Below are 18,008 nucleotides of genomic sequence, written 5' to 3'. Positions count from 1 at the left end.
GCTGCCTTTCAGGTGGGCCAGGTAACAGAGCCCGCTAAACCCGATTGAGGCAGTTTCGGAAGCTTAGGCAGGATCTAGTCAGAGGACCCAGCAGAGGAATGCACTAGGCTTATCATTCTGGGGCAGCATTTCCCAGATAATGTGGCCATAGGATTTAGAGCTGGAAGGTCTTTTAAAGATCCTCTAATGTCCAACCTCTCATTTCACAGAGGAGTGAACTGAGACCTGGCCCTTAATAAATGTTTGTTAGATTAGATTGAATTGAATTGGGTCAGGTGCATTGAGTTTCCTCAGGATCAGAGGACAGGAGATACTTCTTAAAAGAAAATGTTTTAGGATGAGAGGATCAGGCTGGGACTGGGAGATGGTGTTGAAGGCAGATTTTCCACAGAAGGGAAGCTGTCACTCAGAGACCATTTGCTGTTTCTTTTACACAGTGTCCTAACAAGCCTGTTTTCCTGGTGTTGCAGCCCCCAGCAAATTACAACAGAGGGGAACTAACCCTCTCATGGCACTTTATAGTCGACCAAGCACCTCTTTAACAAGTCAGGACACATGCACGCGCGCCCGCGCGCACGCACACACGCACACACACACACACACACACACACACACACACACACACACACAGAGGCATTTTTTTTTTTTTTGCTATGTCCTGAGTCCTCATTTTACTGATTCAGGAATTGAGGCTTTTGGAAGGGAAATAATTTGCTCCAAGCCACACATCAAGTAAATGGCAGAGCTGGGATTTGAACCCATGATCATCTGAGCTTCAGTTTCCAAGTACATGCATAGGGTTGTTGTGAAGAAAGTGCTCTGTAAACTTTAAGCTATTAGAGAAATGCAAGGCAACATTACTAATGTTACTATTATAATCTGGCCTCAAATACTTACTAGCGGTGTGACCCTGACCAAGTCACTTAACTCTGTGTGCCTCAGTTTCCTCATCTATAAAATGAGCTGGAGAAGGAAATGATAAGTCATTTCAGTGGCCCTGACAAGAAAACCCCAAATGGGGTCACAAAGAGTTGGAAATGATTGAAACGAATGCATAATGCCCGTTATTATAATTATTGCCATCTCATCCTTATGCTGTAAAGTGCATCGCTAACTTTAAAGCACTTTGTAAATACTAGCTATTATGATGATGACATTGATCTGTGCATGGGTGTGTGGGTTATCTTTTCCATTGGATCTGCCCCTCAAGGGCAGGGACTGTTTTGAGTCTTTGTATCTCCCTCCTTCAATCTACTAGCTGTCACTGAGTAGGCCCTTAATAATTGCTGGTTGAAATTATTATTCTTATTATAAACACAATCCTGAGTTTATGAATGATTGTGTTTCAAAAGTCAGTAGCTTAGAACTTGTCATGAATTTCCCTGTAGAACCAATCTTCAATTTCTACCTAGGAGTGGCCATTCACATGTAAGTCTAGGTTAGGACTGTTTGTGCTCTGTGTAAGGAGGTAGGCAAATAAATAATACTTTGAGAAAAGCTTTCTGTGGAAGTAGTGAAAATAAAAAAAAAACGTTGGGGAGTTCAAAGACATGAACTCCAGATATCTGGAAAATTGGCTCCTGTGAACCACACCATTCCCCCAAAGAAGCTGGATATATGAGGCTTTCCTGCCTTTGACCTTCCTTCTCAGCCCACTACCCCAAGTGGTCTGATCAGGTCACCCAAGGGTGACAAGGTAATTACTTATTTCAGACATTTCTATAATGAGAGTGAGGACAGATGGTTCAGGAGATTGGGTTCCTATTCCTGGATATGGAAGTCGCTTGTCAAATCAAGAACAAGTGTTCCCACTAAACAGCAGCTGCTAACATGGAATTGATGCTGTGGGCTCCAACCTAGGGCCGAATGAAGGCGTTTATGCTTCAGTCCAGATCTCCTAGAAGAACTATCAAATATCCTTATCCTGGTTCCTGCTTTTATCACCGTCATCATGACCTGGATCACCATCTTTATCAACATCACTATAACTATTATCATCATCATCATCACTGCCACCAACATTCTCATAAGTGCCGGTGACATCACCTTTACCATCTTTCCCACTTTTATCCCTACCACCACCTTCACCATCATCATTAATATCACCATCCATATGTCACCACTATGGCTGTCAATGTCATTACTATCTCCACCCCATCGCCATGCTCACCACCAACATCCTAAACACCATTGTCACTATTATCTTCATCAACACCACCCCCCCTTGTTACCATTGTTGCCACCAATCAAAACAATCAACATTCCAATTAATATCACCATCGCCACCACCATCAATGGTATCCTGGTTATCCCCATCATCATCATCCCTGATCCCATTGTTATCAATATCCTTCACCACCACCACTACAGTCACGATTGTCACTACAGTCAACATCATCAATCTTAGATGAAAGATCACATCAGATTTCAGAATCGGAAAGAACCTGAGTCCAACCCTTTTGCTTTCCTGGTGAGGACTCTAAGGCTCAGAAAAGTTGTAAGCTGTCTAAAGTCACATAGGTGAATATATGGTGGCTGTGGATCCAAGCCCATATCTGGTTCCAAGTCCGTTCCTCTTTCTATTTTATCTAATTGTCCTCAGCCTCAGCCTCATCCTCATTATCATATCATAGATCTAGAACTTGAAGGGACCTCAGAGACCGTCTTGTCCAGCCCCCTCACTTTTTGAATAAGGAAATTAAGGTTCAGGCAGTGGCCCTCAGTGATGATTTGCCCAAAGTCACATAGGCAAGTAAGCATCAGAAGTGAGATTTGAACCTAGGTTCTCTGACAATGGCAGCTAGGTGGCACCATAGCGCATAGAGAGCTGTGCCTGGAGTCAGGAAGACTCATCTTCTTGAGTTCAAATCCGGCCTCAAGCACTTACTAGCTAGGTGACCCTGGGCAAGTCACTTCAATCTGTTTGCCTCAATTTCCTCATCTGTAAAATGAGTCAGAGAAAGAAATGGTAAACCACTCCAGTATCTCTGCCAAGAAAACCCCAAATGGGGTCATGAAGAGTTGGTCATGACTGAAGAGCAATCTCTGACAATGGAATTTACTGAGAGTCAACTAGGGCTTCGATGATAAGAATCCTCCAATATACTCACTACAGGAGAGTTAGGATAAAGAGGGAAACGGATTCTTCCTTTAAAACACACCTGATAAGCCGCCCTGGCTGCATAGGAGGAGATGGACTCTCCTCTCTGTTCTTACTTCTCCATACTCTGAGTGCGTATGTGTCTTGAAGATGGAGCATGGAATGGAAAGATCCTCCTGAACACTAAACAAGCAGGAATCTGTATCTCAGTTTCCACTTTTGTAAAATGAGGGGGTTGGATCAAATAATTTCTTAAGGTCTCTCCCAGCTGTGACATTCTATGTTCTAAGTCTTCTTCCAGGTCTAATGTTCTGTGTTTTAAGGACTCTCAATTCTGACATTCTTTGTTATAAAACCCTCCCAGCTCTGCCATTCTTTGTTCTAAGGGCCCTCTCAGCTCTGACATTCTCTGTTCTAAGGGCCCTCCCAACTCTGACATTCTCTGTTCTAAGTTCTCTCCCAGTTCTGACTTTATGTTCTAACAGTAGTGTCAAGGTCAAATTGCATCCTTGTTTATCATTTACATGAATAACCTATTGCCATTCTTGCTATTAAAGTCTTGGTTTTCCTTCACAAAGGTTTGTTCATCTGACTGTGTCCCTCTGAACAAAGAGACAAAGGGTAACATAACATGTTGTTAAGGGTGAGGGTACAACCAGCCTGCAAATGCCCAGTCTTCGGGCATTATTAAAGGGTTTGAAACCTTTAATATTCCATCCTTGAGGTTCTAACATCCTAAGTCTGTGATTTCCAAGCAGTGAGTCTCCTGGACTGGCCAATACACCTCAGAAGGCTCCTGCAGCCACCATCTCTCATCCCTTCCTTTGAAGTCCCCTTTGAAGAGAAGAGGATGGAGGCAGGGAGACCAATTAGGAATCTACTGAAATGCTATGGCTGAGAATCAAGGAGAACCTGAACCGTGGTGATGGCTGTGACTGCAGAAAAGGGATGGGCACTGGATGTATTGTAGATGTAGAACTGATAAAGCCTGGGGAGCTGGCTAGAGATGAGAGGTGAGGGAAAGGAAAGACTTGATGGTTCTGAAGTTAGGAACCTGGGTGATAAGAAGGGAAGGTCTAGGAAGAAAAGATCATGAGAAGAGCCCTGGAGGTGGCATCAGAGGACCTGGGTTCAAATTCTGTCTGACTCGAACTAGCTCTGTGATGTTGAACAAGTTATTTGAACTAAGTCTCAGTTTCCTCATCTGAAAAAAAGGAGCTGGACCAGACGGTCCCTCCGGTCCCTTCCAGTTCTCAATCTACAATCCTAGGAATGCAAGGAGGGCGGTCTATGAGGGGGGTGGGCTGAATCACTGGGTTCTCTTCTAACTTCCACTAAGCTCTGTTTTGCTGGCTAATGTCTGCAGGCATCCCTAGCCAAAGGACATCATAGGCACAGAGGGAGCTTGAGTGGGGAGCCGGTAACTTGGACCTACCTGTCTCTCTTCATCTCTCTTCTCCCCAACCATCTTCCCCCTCCTCCGTAGACCACTTTTGGCAATTACTCTCATGCCTTTTGCAACTTCTCACGATATTCCTTCTACTGTCTTCTTATCGTTGTTGAGTTCTTTTGCTGTTCCTTAACTTTTCATGCATCGCCTCCCCAAATAGACTGTCATATTCTCCATTGCATCCAGAGGAGTATCCCAGAAACCTGGGCCTTACAGACTGTTCCCACAGAATTCTGGTGCTAGAAGAGACCTTAGGAGAACATTCTAACCCAGCCTCCTAAATGTATTTTAAGGTTTGCCCTTGCTTTCCTAGGATTGTAGATTGAGTACTAGAAGGGACCACCGATAGCATCTAGTCCCTTCCCTTCATTTTTCAGATGAGGAAACTGAGACTTGGAGAACTTAAGTCATTTGTTCTGCGTCACAAAGGTAATAGGATAGGTCCTTTGACTCCACCTCTGAGGACTCTGAAGATCTCATTTGATCCTCACCACCCCGGGAGATAGGTGCTATTATGACCCCCATTTTACAGATGAGGAAACTGAGGCAGACAAGTAAAAGTGACTTGCCCTGTGTCACACAGCTAACATCTGAGGCTGGATCTGAACTCAGGTCTTCCTGACTCTGTGTCCAGCGCTCTATCCACTGGACTGCCTGGCTGCCCACAGGCCACTGGAGGCCAGGAGCACACAGCTGGTTCCTGCCATGCCTTGACTGTAAGATCTTGATTCAGATTTCGGGCTTGAAGGGATCTCAGAAATCATTGAGTCCATGGGAACGCTGAGGGGGAGAGGGAGGTCATTTGGACTGTAAGTGGGAGAGCCAGGATTCAAATTTAAGTCAACCTCTGACCCCAGACAAGAGCACTGACCATGGCAACATGGCTGGCTCGGGGCAAATGTTATGTTTATTGCTGTCACTGAGGGCTTGGAGAAGAGCCCGCTGTCCTAAACCCGGAAAGACACACATTTCCCAGGAGAGGAGGGAGAAATGGAACCAAAGGTGGCTGGCGGTGGAAGCCCCTGGGACCACAGGCTCTTCTTCCAGGAGAAAGCCCATGGTCAGGACTTGGGGTGGGGCTGGAGCGCGGAAGAGCACGGCTGCTTCCGGGCGGGCCAGGACGGGGCGCTCTCGCACGGCGCGGTCCGTTCTCACAGGTCTCGAGGGCTTTGAGGGGGAAGGTGGGAGGGGGAAGGTGGGGAGGAGGAGGGCGGGGGCCGAGCTGTTTCCGGTCCTAGCCGGAAGCACGTGACCCGCGGCGGTTGCCGTGGGGACGGGCGCTGTTTACACGCGGCTCTGCGTTGGTGCCGGAGACGGCGGATGGAGCTGGGGCGAGGTGAGCGCCGTCGCAGCCCCCACCCCCGGGGTCCCCAGGACCTTCGGACCCGGGTCCCCCTGCCCCCCTCCCCGCCCGACCCGGGGCCCGCCCCCCACTCCGGCTCCGCCTCGGAGGCCTTAGCGAGCCCATTTCCCAGAGGGGGAAACTGAGGCCTCCCACCCAAGACCCATCCCCCGCCGTGCAAAGATCCCCACAGCCCTAGGTGTGGACGGCCTCGGATTAAAGCGCTTTAAAATTCACACATAGTTCTGTCCCTGTTGACCGTGAGAGGGACAATGGGATAAAACGGAGTCTTCCTGGGTTCAAGTCCTGCCTCAGGAGCCCTCCTGCTGTGTCACCCTGGGCAGATCACATAACCTCTCTGAACCTCAGGCCACTCTCAAATATTGTAAGGTACAGGTGAGCTGTTGATCTGCATTGGTGGAGGGAGTCCCCACGCAGGAACTCCCCCACACTAATGAAATCACAGGTCTGGACCCACACCTCCCCAAGATTAACTTCTGAGCCATGTATTTCCATGCTGGTGGCGGATTTCAGCTCCCTTTTATTGCAAGGCTTTGTCTTTTGCTTTAGCTTCCTTTCAGATTCAAGTTTTTCTCCAGGCCTCAGTTTCCTTCTTTGTAAAAGGAGGCTTTGTTCAGGAAAGAGACGGGGTAGGGGACAGACTTTGCGGTGGGCAGGTGCTGTGCTTCAGAGACCCCTGCCCCATCTATCTGTCCTCTGAAGGGCCAGGCACCTGCCAGTCACAAAACTGGAGAATTGGAAGGGACCTGGGAGCTGTGTAGTCCAACCCAAACAAAGAAGGAATCCCCTCCCCCCAATAAAGCCTCTGCTTGAATCCTTCCAAAGAGGGGGAACCCACCATCTTTTGAGGCAACCCTTTGGGACAGCTCTCATCATTAGGAAGTTTGTCCTGCCTTTCTACACCTTCAGACTCGTCTCACAGATCTTCAGATACTTGAAGGCAGCTACCATGTCTTCTCAATCTTCTTTTTTCCAGGCTAAATATGCCCCAGGTCCTTCCCCTGCTTCTCATATGAATTCTAGACAAATCTGAAAGCACCTACTTCAACCCCCCCTTATCTTACAGGAGGAAACTGAGTCCTAGAGAGAGGCATGAGCTGCCCAACCTCACACAAGTACTAAGTAACCCAGCTTGGGTTTAGGTTCTGGTCCTCTGACAGATTTGGATCCAGGGCTTCTGCTGGGTGGGACCTGTGAGTCTTCTGAGTTCAGCCAGGATTTCCAAGCATCTCCTCAGAGCAAGTCAATGTTACCATTCCCAGTTCCTTTTCACATTGTAGCTGATGCTTTTGAATGGTAAAAGGGCCACCCCAAAGTTCAGGATTACTGATGTGTTGAATAATTCTCAAATACAGAGGAAGCACCTAGTTGCTTGGGAAAGATCCCTGGGCTGGGTGTTGACCTCGGTTCTTATTCTTAGCTATTCCACTAACTGACTTAACTAGTCCCTTGGGCTTCTGTTTCTTCCTCTGGAAAGTGAGGGGGTTGAATGCAATTATCTCCGTTCCTATCTAGCTCTAACTTTTTATGTTTTAAGCTCCCTTCCCACTCCAATATTCTGTGCATCTGTGTTCCCTCTTCTATCTGACCTACATCTCTCTTACTGCTGTTTAAGCCCCCTTTCTCCAGGGCCAACTCCTGTGAAAAAGAGCAGACTGAGGTTTCCTTTTGTATTCCAGAGTTAGCAAACAGCCCCCTTAGCCTCCTCTTTTGCAGATAGAATTTTCCCAAACCCTTTTTATCATCCTTGATTCTTTTTATGAAATGGTCTGATTTCTCCAAATCCCTTTTAAAATGGGCAGCTTCCCACAGGGCGAGGCATCCTCATCATAAAGTGCAGTAGCAGGTCATAAATAAAACTGGGAAGAGAACTTCAGTGTTTGGGTTCTCAGGCCAGCTGCCCTCTCTCTGTTGGTTCTGTCCAAAAGTCGCCCTGTGAGTCTCCCAGCCCATCTCCCTGTGAGCTGATCCAGAGCGTTTAAGGAGTCCAACTTAGAGCCATGCCTCCTCTGGCCCTCCCAACACAGTGTGTGGCTATGCTTATGTTTTACTGCCTTGACCCCGGCTGAAGTGGATTGTGAATGGAATGTATTCATTTGGGGAGCAGCATGGTGGCGTGGAGAAAGCACTGGATTGGGAGTTAAAAGACCTGCATTTGAGTCTCAGCTTTGTCACTTCCCAGCTGTGACCAGGCAAGTGACCTCCTGTCTCTTGACATATCTGTAAAAGGAGGGGGTTGGAGCAGAGGACATCAAAAGGCCCTTCAACTAGAGGGGCTTCTTGAAAGGCATTTAAAAAAGGCCCATCCCATCTATCCCTCCTCCATCTGTTCCGGGAGCTCTCTTTAAACCCAAGAAGTACATAACTGCCCTTTTAATAACTCCTTGGAAACAGGCACCAGTGTTTGTGTGCCGATTGCTGGCGAGCCTCTGCTGTACAGCGATGGTGTTTAAGTAAACAGGCCACTTGCCGATTCGGTAGCAGCTTGGTGGATGCCCACGCCTAGATCTTGTAGAATGGCCGGGTGTTGAAAGCCTGCCAGGCCTTGATGTTGTGAAATGAGTTGGGCAGGAATAATAAACAGTGGCTGTAGATGCCTTCCTTTTCCCAAGCAATGGAAAAAAACAAAACAAAACAAAAAACCCAAACCAAACAAAAAAAAGAAACCCAACAGCAGCAGAGGCCTGGAGCGACAAGGTATGAGTATGAAAAATGCCTGGCTTGGATCCTGAAACACCTGGTTTCCTACCTCTTACCAATCTGATGTATGCCATGGAAAGTTGGTATTCCCTCCGAGTAACAGATGGTCGCTGAAGGCAGGAGGCGGTAGGAGATTATGAAAGAAGGTTAGATGAAGCTGCTTTACCTGAAGGAGGTGTTAGTCTCTAAATAACTGTGAGTGGGCTTCAGGCTTAGTCATAATGGGGCTTTGGCTCTGAGGGGGATCTCTGTCATGTTATCTTATGACCAGGGTGTCTTGAATAAGACACCCCCTGAACAAAGCTAATTACAGAACACCAAAAAGGTGTGGAAAGTACAGGCACGTATATATTCAGATCTCACTGTTAAAAATATTCCAGCGGAGAGATTTGGTTACGCATGACTTTTCCTTGTCAAAGTTATTAACGAAGAGGTTTCTAAGTTACCAAACTTCTTGACAGTGAAACCTCAGTGTGGCAGGAGTGGGAGTTTTGAGCTGAGCCTCTGATCATTCGGCAGGACCTGCAGCAAATTAATAGCTGCAACAGAAAACCAAAAAACCGTCAGCCTCCCCAGTTATAGAGCTTCTCTTTAACCCAGCTGCACAGCGCGCTGACCCTCCGAAGCCATGCTGAGTGACAGCGGGAAGCCCTGAAACTCAGATGGGAGTACTTTGGCAAACCAAAAGTGATAGGCAAAAAACCCCCAAACAAACAAACAAAACCCTAACCCCCAAAACCACTTGTGGCTGACTGTGTGAAAAGTCAAGTTCATGAACATGAGAGGTCCAGAGCAGGAGTTGCCAATGGTGCTGCTGGCTCCCTGGCCCCCTGCAGCCGGATGGTGTGTGGAAGGCTGGAAACGAGAAAGTGGTAATAAATCTGAGCAGATAGCAGTAAATCCAGAGGGAAGCTTTGTATCAGGAAGTGGCCTTGTCCAGAATTCGGAAATGAACAAGAAGCCTCTGGATTAGTAGTTAGGAGATGGGGTTCAAGTCCCAGCTTGGGCATTTGCCAGCTTTGCGAGCTTAGTTAGAACTGAGTCATTTCAGAGATCCACGCCTCACTTTCCTCATCTTGTAAAATAGGCATCATAATACCCCATCCTGCTTACAAGAGTCATGACGATCCAATGAGGTTGTAATAATAACCACTCGTGTATTGAGGTTCACAACTTCCTGGTATTATTCATCTCAGAGATGAGGAAACTGAGGCTCAGAGTTAAGTGACCTGCCCCAGATTACACATAGAGAAGTGTTATAAGAGCTGGCGTTTGCTTCCTGTTAGCAGACCTTCCCCCCAAACAAGGCGTGGTTCTTTCCATTGCCTTCTGTATGGAAAGCTCCTTGTGAATCTAAAGTGGATAGAGACAGGCCCATCGTCCATTGTGTGAGAGCTCTTTTAGGGGCACATGTAGCATAGCCTTTGGATTTGAGCTCAGTGCATGTTACTGACACACAGGCTTCAGCACCCTGGTAGGTGTTATGATTATTATCCCCATTTTACAGATGAGGAAACTGAGGCAACAGAGGTTAAGTGACTTGCCGAGAATCACACAGCTACTGACTCCAGACCCACTCTTCTGACTTTAACTGGGCATTTTGTGCACTTTAACTCTGTGCACTTTGCCACCTAGCTGCCTGGAGTATGAATTTGAGATTTTACCTTAAAACAGGTCAGTTATTATTGGTGGTGATGGTGGGGGCAGGAGGCAGGGCTCACAAGGAAAGTGAGGGAGGGAGACTGAGGCAAGGAAAGTGTTTCAGCCACTCTTAGGCTTCTGGAGGTGGGGGGAGTAGGAAACACCGGAAGGCAGGAAAAGCTCTGAGGATCCTGGGAAATCCATGGGCTGTCTAGGTTTCCCACAGTGATAGCAAACTAGTTAGTGACCCCAGCCCTCTGAGAGCCAGACTTTAAATTCCCTAGAGTCACTCCTGGTCTACTGGCCAATATCTCTTTCAGGTAAAAGAGGGCTATTCATCCTGCCTAGAAAGCCCTCTTGAACTCCTCAGAGTGAGGCACCATGGGCCAGGTGATAGTTGGGACATGCAGAGGAAATGGGGGCACAGAGATGTTAAAACCACCTGGACAAGGTGAAGAGGGAGGAAGGGGGAAGGAAAAACGCACAAGTAGAGTGTGGTTGGATTTGGGGATCGGTGTAGAGTGAGGAATGTGAGAGGAGAGATTGAGGGAGGGGGCTGAAAGAAGGAGGAACGGACAGCGGCATCACCTGGAGCTTGGTGCTAACCACTGAACAGAGTCTGAGCTCCGGTGGCGGGCCACTGCATGTATTCTATGGATTTACTGAGGGAAAAGAAAGCTGAGCACTCAGGCTGTCCTCATTGTCCCCAGCCACGGACAGGAAGTGAGCCCTGCTTCCTTAGCCGATAACCTAACAGGTGTTAAAATGGCGGTGTCCTCCATTTGGAAAAGCCCCGCGGTTGGGAGTGCTCTAAAGCCAGTTTGGGCAACACCGTAGCTCTCCCCTAAGTCAGAAAGACCAGCCCTCCAGGCCCAGAACCTCAGCAGCTCAGGCAGCAGGGCCCATGAGGAGAAGCCATGCCTGGGGGCTTGACCGCAATCGCATAATACTCTAGAGCTGGGAGAGGATCTGAGAGACCCTTTAGAACCAGCCCCCTCATTTTACAGAGAAGGAGCCTGAGGCCAAGAGCTGGGCCTTGCACCTGGGTCAGCCTGGGTCATGTGACTCAAATCCAGTGCTGTGGCTGAGTGGAAAGGCCTCAGGCTGTGGGGACAGGCGTCCACATTTGAAGCTGATGTCGGCCACTTCCTTCCTGGGTGATCTTGACAAGCCCCTTTCCCTCATGGATCTCCAGTTCTTCTATAAATTGGGGGTATTGGACTGGGCTCTGAGGTGCTGGACTTGTTCTATAAAGTCTGGATTCAGTCAGAGGACCTGCCCCGCAGGACACTGGGAAGCCTGACCCGTGACTTGTTTCTCATTTGTCCTGCTTCACAGGCGCTTTGAGAAGCGATGGCCATGGAAGCGTCTCTGAACATAGCCCCGTCTGAATGCAGCCCTGCTCTGGACCCAGAAGCAGCTTTCCTTTGGCAGCCAAGCCCTGGCAGCATGCACGTCACCAGGCCCAAGTCTGCCAAGGGACGCACACGAACAAATCTGAACTACTCTCAGAGTTCAGAGGCCTCCTCGTATCGCAAGCCGCCTTCCCCAGTGCCTGCAGTTCCCTGTGAAGTGCCCGGCAGCCGGAAGCCGGTGGGCTCTGCTCCCAAACGTCCCAATCAGGGAGCTCCCGATGACATCCCCGAGCTGCTGCAACAGGTCCCCATAGGGCCCTCCTCCTCTCTCAACAAGTACCGGGTGCTCCCTTCCATTAACCGAAAGAGCTCAGAAGAGGGGGCTGTGGACACGGTGGCCAAACAGGCTGGCACTCTCAAGCTGGGCAGCTTGCAGGAGCTCGAGGCCCACTGCAGGAAGTCGAGGGAGGGGTGTTTGCCAGTCCCTGCCCCTCCTCTGGAGGGCAAGCCGTGCAGTAGAAGCAAAGAGCACAACTTGTCGGGGGCCCGGAACCTGGAGGAGCCATCAGACGGAGAGCCCAGGCTGCTCCTGGCCGTGCGGTCTCCTGCAGGGCAAAGGTTCATCCGTCATTTCAGGCCAACCGACAACCTCCAGACTGTCGTTGCAGTGGCCGAGCAAAAGAACCAGACAACGTATCACCACTGTAGCATCGAAACCATGGAGGTTCCCAGGAGGAGCTTCTCTGACCTCAGTAAGTCCCTGGAAGAGTGCAGGATCCCCCACAAGTCTGTGCTGGGCATCTTACAGGAAGAGCAGGAGGACCAGCCCTGAGGCCCTGCACTGTTTGCTGGGCTCTTGTTCCTCTGAGCACTGAGGACTTGTAGGCCAAGGAGGTCCCAGGAAGTAAATGGGCCTGGAATGGACTGTGGTTCTCAGCACTTGTCTCCAGAGAGCCTCCTTTTGAAGTAGTAAGATGTGTATATAAATTGAGTGTGTTGTAAGACATCTTTCCAATTCTTTCAAAATCTTCCCTCCATCTCAGAGGTGAGCTGTTTGTGAAACAGCAGCCCCCCGATCTCGTTTTCTCCTGTCCTCCCCTGTCCCCATCTCCAGGGGCAGGTCTCTTGGGAGTGCTGGTCTGTCTCTGTAGTGGATTGCACCAGTTTGAAGTCTGTCTTGCCTTTCTGGCTTTGGCTGTGGGAATTCTTCCTTTCCAGGGGATTTGGGTCTAGGCCTAGGAGGCTGAGGTGCAGGAATTACCTAGGGGGATCCTACTTGCTATGGTAGAGGGTCAGAGAGAAGACTCGCTCTTCTCCTTTGACTTAGCATCCCAAGCACTCACACACTCTTAAACATGGCTCCTGAGACCCAAGGCAAGCTAGTTTTTCGTTGAGAATGCCTGGGTTTGGACCCCTTCTTTGGCAGCTGCTCTTTGGAGGCAGGGCTCATTTTAGAAGCTAGCAGGTTCGTTTGCCGTGATGCACAGTGCCTCCTCTTCATTCCAATTGCTTTTCCCCAGTACCTAACTCCAAAGGAATGGGATTGAACTGGCTACCCCCTCATGGTCATAGCCTCTAACCCACTAGGCAGGACTCACTCACAGCCTTTATGGTCCCACCAGACCAGTATTTCCATTTAAGCAGGATGCCTCTTGGAACAGCTCTGTTCAGTTCTCTCCTTTCCCCAAGAAAGGGGATGTTAAGCCATTGTGCATGTGCTAAAAACTGGTATCTAGGCTTCTGGGTGGGCAGAAGGGCATTCACTCTCTCAACTCAGTAGCAGGATTTGAGACTGGAGGAGGGTGTCTTGTTTTTCATAACTACCCAGACAAAGCTATGAATATAGACAGTTCGCCAAAGCCCTTTTGTATTGTGACTTCCCTTAAAACCTCACCAGTTATTTGGATCCTGCTTATGGCCAAACCTCCATTGGGAGGGAGTGTTGGGAGAAGAGCTGCAGAGGGCCCAGCTGCCATGTTCCCACACAGAGAGCCACTTGATTGGCTGAAGCAAGGAAAGGGAGGAGTTTCTCCCACTCTCCCTCCCTTCCCAGTTAGCCTCAGTACTCACCAGCATGTGACTCTGTTGAAGAGGCAGGGGTCCAGCCACAAGAAGGCCTAGTAGCCCAAGGATGCTGCTACCTCAGCACGTATTGTATTTTGCACACAGATAAGGGATGGAGTTGAAAATTTTACTCCCAGCAAAGTGATAGAGGCTTACAATGAGCAAAGCTGTTTGGTGTGGAAGATGACTTTTCTTCTCCTTAGCCACACCCACGCACTCCAAGTGAAGCTCGGACTTTTCTTCTGAAAGCCATACTGCAGGGTTAGCAGTCTGTACCAGAACAAGCTATTTCCGATGGTTTCACAGGACGGTTCCGGCTTACTTAATGTGAGGGACAGTTCTTAGCCTATCAGATGGAAATGTGGGCTTGAGCCTAATGGACCTTGTCCAGGCCTACACACTTGGGCCTTCTCTTCTAATATCTCCCTGGGGGGGCATGACCTAAGTAATGCTGGCAGCCCCTGGCTCTAGCTTCTAGAGACCAGGCCTTGCTTGGCTCACCAAGGGATCAGACGCATCCTTCTGCTGGAGAACAGCCACCTATCAGGCTCCCATCACACCTACTCAGTGGTAAGAACAAAGTCCCACCCACCTGAGACTCGGTGCTTCCTCCAGGCAAGAAAGCTCCAGCAAACTTGAGGGAAAATGGAGACTCTTCCACAGCACCAGCCTGTCGTGTGTCACCAAGACCGCTTGGCAACATCATTCTGGGCTGATGAAAGAGGTACAAGAGATAGAATTCAGGCAGCCCTTCCCCAGGCATGCTGGAGATGTGTATGTGAAGTTATATTGGAACCATTTCAATCAACTTTTAAAAAAATTTTTAAATAAAAGGTGATGTTAGTCACAATCAAATTTCCTGTGCCAACTGGAGGGAATGGAGAACATGTTGTGAGTTAGTCTGAGGCGATGTGCCACACACTGTCAGGCACCGGGAGCTCCTGTGCCCCCAGCTGCTCTGAGTTGGGTTTGGCTCAGGCCGGGCCCTGTCTGGTTACAGTCCCTTATTTGCAGATGTGCTGGATGCCAGCCTATTGATAGGACCCCTCTCCTCCCCCCACCCCCACTCTGGGCTCTAGGATGTGCTTTTCAAAGCAGATGGAACAGGCTTTTGGGGATTAAAAAGTTTCTGCTGAATCTTCCCTCATAATTCTAAGTACTCACACTGACTGTGGAGTCAGAGGACTGGTTTGAGACGCTGTTTTCTTCTGCTTATTAGCTATGTGACCTTAGTGAAGTCACTTTGCCCTTCTCCCATAAAATGAGGGGGGCTGTATTAGCCGATCTCTAAGGTTCTATATGGTTCTCAATCCAAGGTCGGCCAGGGCAGGCCATATCAGACTCAGCAGGTAGGATTTTACTAGTTGTATGGAATAGACGACCCCCTCCCCCCACCCCCGTCCTTGGCCCACTGATTCCATAACCTTCCCAGAGCATGGTGGTAACAAGATCAGAACCACAGCAGGGAGTAGACAGCGGGGCAGCAAGCATTTATGAGGCACTTACTGTGTGCCCGGTGGACCAGGAAACTTGGCTGTGTGTTGCCGCTGCTAGATGGACTAGTGTCTACAACACTCTCTAGTTTACAAAGCAACCTTCTTCACAGCATCTTTTTGAGCCTGAGGTAGGGGAAGGACCGTTCCCGTTTTGCAGAGAAGGGGAAACACTTTTATAAGGTTACATAGCTAGTAAGTATCAGAGCCAGAATTTAAACTCAGGTGCCAGAGCAAGCATCTTTCAGCTGGGTAGAAATAATAGAGCTTGGTACTTAGTACAAGTATTTAGACTAGGAAAACTGCCCCACGGGAGGCCAGGTTGAGCTCCTCCCCTTGTCTGAGGGTGCCTTTTGTGCCATTTACCCTCCGAGGGGGTTTCCAGTTCTTTCCTGGGAGACAGGTATGGAATTAGGCCTTCCTCCCTCTGGCCTCCCAGTCCGGTGTTCTTTCTGGCCTTTACTACACTCCTCCCTCACCATGCTACAGCATGTACAGAGGTCACTTGAGAAGCGGGCAAGAATGTGTGGATGGGTCTGCATTGATAACACGACTGGAAAAATAATAATGTGCTGTGCTGATGGCAGGGACCAGGAGCTTCACCTTTGTATATAAAAGACAAGAGAATGAGCCATAGCTAGCATAGAGCATCTGAGGATTTACAGAATGTTTTGCCCACATTTTCACCCCATCCTCACAACTAGGCTGTGAAGTCAGCAGTGCAAGTGAGGCCAGTCTCCCTTGCTGACTAAATGGAGGCTACTGGAGGACTTGATGAAAGTCAGCCAGCTAAATGTGAACCCTTTGGCGAGCCAGTATGGCAGCCTGCCCTTCCCGGGATCGTCCTCTCTCCCCACCGTACCGCTGAGGAAAGGGGAAGTCACCCTCTAGGGATGTGTCGGTGAAGACCACATATTAGGTGTGATAAAAGACAGCACATGACTCAGTGGCCTGTCATACCCATTCACACTCGGATGAAGTGTTAACAGGAAGCAGCCGAGTACCAGCAGCAGAAGGAACAGCAGGGCACAGAAGTGACTCATCACTTGGGATCCAAAAAATTCTCGTGAGCAGATGGTGGGTAATTTTGGCACATTCCTTGTCCCACCCAACCCTTCCCAATTCAAAGCTTGTGGGGACTCAGCCAATAACACCCAATCCCCTCTGTACTCCCCCTGGTCTGGAGCTCTCCCTTTGGACACAGGCAGGAGCTGTGATAGTTGGCCCTTGGAGGGAAAAGGGGCACATCTGAAGCCAGGCTGTTGAACCCAAATTCACCCAGCGTGCTTTGATTCTATTCCAGTTCAAAGCCCAAGAGCAGCAGTGCCATGAGACCAGGAATGGGCATTCACTACTCTGTCCTGGAAATCAGACTGGGCCATTCAGCCCAGTTGTCTGCTTGTCTGCCATCTCTAACAGGGTTTCTAGACACTGGAGACAGATACCCTAGCATACAAAGATTCCATTTCAGCAGCTTCATACAAATTGAGATAAAGGGGGTGGGGGAGGCAACATTTCCTCTAATCCACCAGGTACATTTTTCTATCTCCCAACAAAATGGTGCCTAACATGGCAAAGACCTCAATTTGCATGTTTTCTAAAGGAATTCCTATGTTGTAAGAGATGGGGACACATCTTTCTATGCTCTTAGAGTCTGCATACCCCCACAACATACGACTTTGAGGGTCTAGTAGACAATAATAACTCCCATTTTTAGAGTGCCCTATATTGACAAAACATCATCCCTACGCCAGACCTAAGGCCTAGGTGGCTCAAGGACTGTTATCCTCATTGTGCACATCATCAAGCTGAGGCTCAGAGTTGAAGTGATTTGCCCATGGTCACGTGACTAGTGAGTATCTGCTCAAACCCAGTAGTTTTATCTCTACATAGGATGATCCCAATTAAACCATATTTCCTTGACTGTCCCCTGCTCCAAAGCCCAATCAGTTCCCACTCTTGCCACAGAATTTCTGAGAAGAGTTTATTTCATTGGCTGAAGGCAGCTTTGGAAATCAGCTAGGCATAGCAGAAGAACCTTTTGGGTTGTTTTTTGTTTTTTGTGTTTTTGTTTTTTGGTGGAGGGAAGGGAAAAAAACCAGCAAAAGTGATCAGGTGCTTTATTTTCTGGTTAATTTAGACATCACTATTTTTCACCTGATTGTATATAGTTCAGTTTTTGTTTTTTGTTTTTTTTTTACTAACTGGGGAGATGATGGGATTCTGAACCATGGCAGTTAGATAGCCCAATGTGTAAGATGCTGAGCCTGGAGTCAGGAAGACTTGAATTCGAATCTATCTCAGACACTAGTTGAGTGACCCTAGGCAGGCAAGCCACTGCATTTCTCTCAGCCTCTGTTTCCACATCTATAAAATGGGGATACTAATAGCACCTACCTCCTAGGGTCATAAGAATTAAATGAGACATTTGTAAAGTGCCTAGCACAGTGCCTGGCACATAGTAGGTACTTAATAAATGTTCCAGTCCTCTTCCCTCCTCCTGCCAAGCACCTTAGATCCTCATCTAGATCTTAGGGATTATCAAATACAACCACTTTCATTTTACAGAGGGGGAAATCGAGTCCCAGAAAGAAGGAACACCTTAGCCAAGGTGATACAACAGAATTGCCATTAGAACCCAGCTCCTCTGCTTCCAAATCTGGTCCCCTTTCTAGTTCACCGTAAACATGTTGTTCTTTGCGGCTGTGTTAAAAGCCCTCTAGGGACTCAGAAAGGAACATTTCCCTTTGGTGAGGGCACCAAGTACCTTGATTTGTATGAAAAGTGAACAGGGTCTAAAACCAAGGTTATTTTTGGCAAATGACAATACACACACACACAC

General features: G+C 48.5%; 1 protein-coding gene across 1 annotated transcript; it reads left to right on the top strand.

Annotated features, from left to right (window-relative positions):
• Positions 1-5,796: 5,796 nt before the first annotated feature.
• On the top strand, positions 5,797-14,528 carry UBXN10 (UBX domain protein 10). The gene is made up of 2 exons (XM_020973214.2): positions 5,797-5,886; positions 11,593-14,528. The coding sequence occupies exon 2, from the start codon at positions 11,608-11,610 to the stop codon at positions 12,439-12,441; it is 834 nt and encodes a 277-aa protein (XP_020828873.1). The 5' UTR covers positions 5,797-5,886; positions 11,593-11,607; the 3' UTR covers positions 12,442-14,528.
• The last annotated feature ends 3,480 nt before the right edge of the window (positions 14,529-18,008 follow it).

Source organism: Phascolarctos cinereus, unplaced genomic scaffold, assembly GCF_003287225.1.
Source record: "Phascolarctos cinereus isolate Bilbo 61053 unplaced genomic scaffold, phaCin_HiC Scaffold_726;HRSCAF=1367, whole genome shotgun sequence".
Taxonomy (NCBI): domain Eukaryota; kingdom Metazoa; phylum Chordata; class Mammalia; order Diprotodontia; family Phascolarctidae; genus Phascolarctos; species Phascolarctos cinereus.
This window is presented reverse-complemented; position numbering and strand designations above follow the sequence as displayed.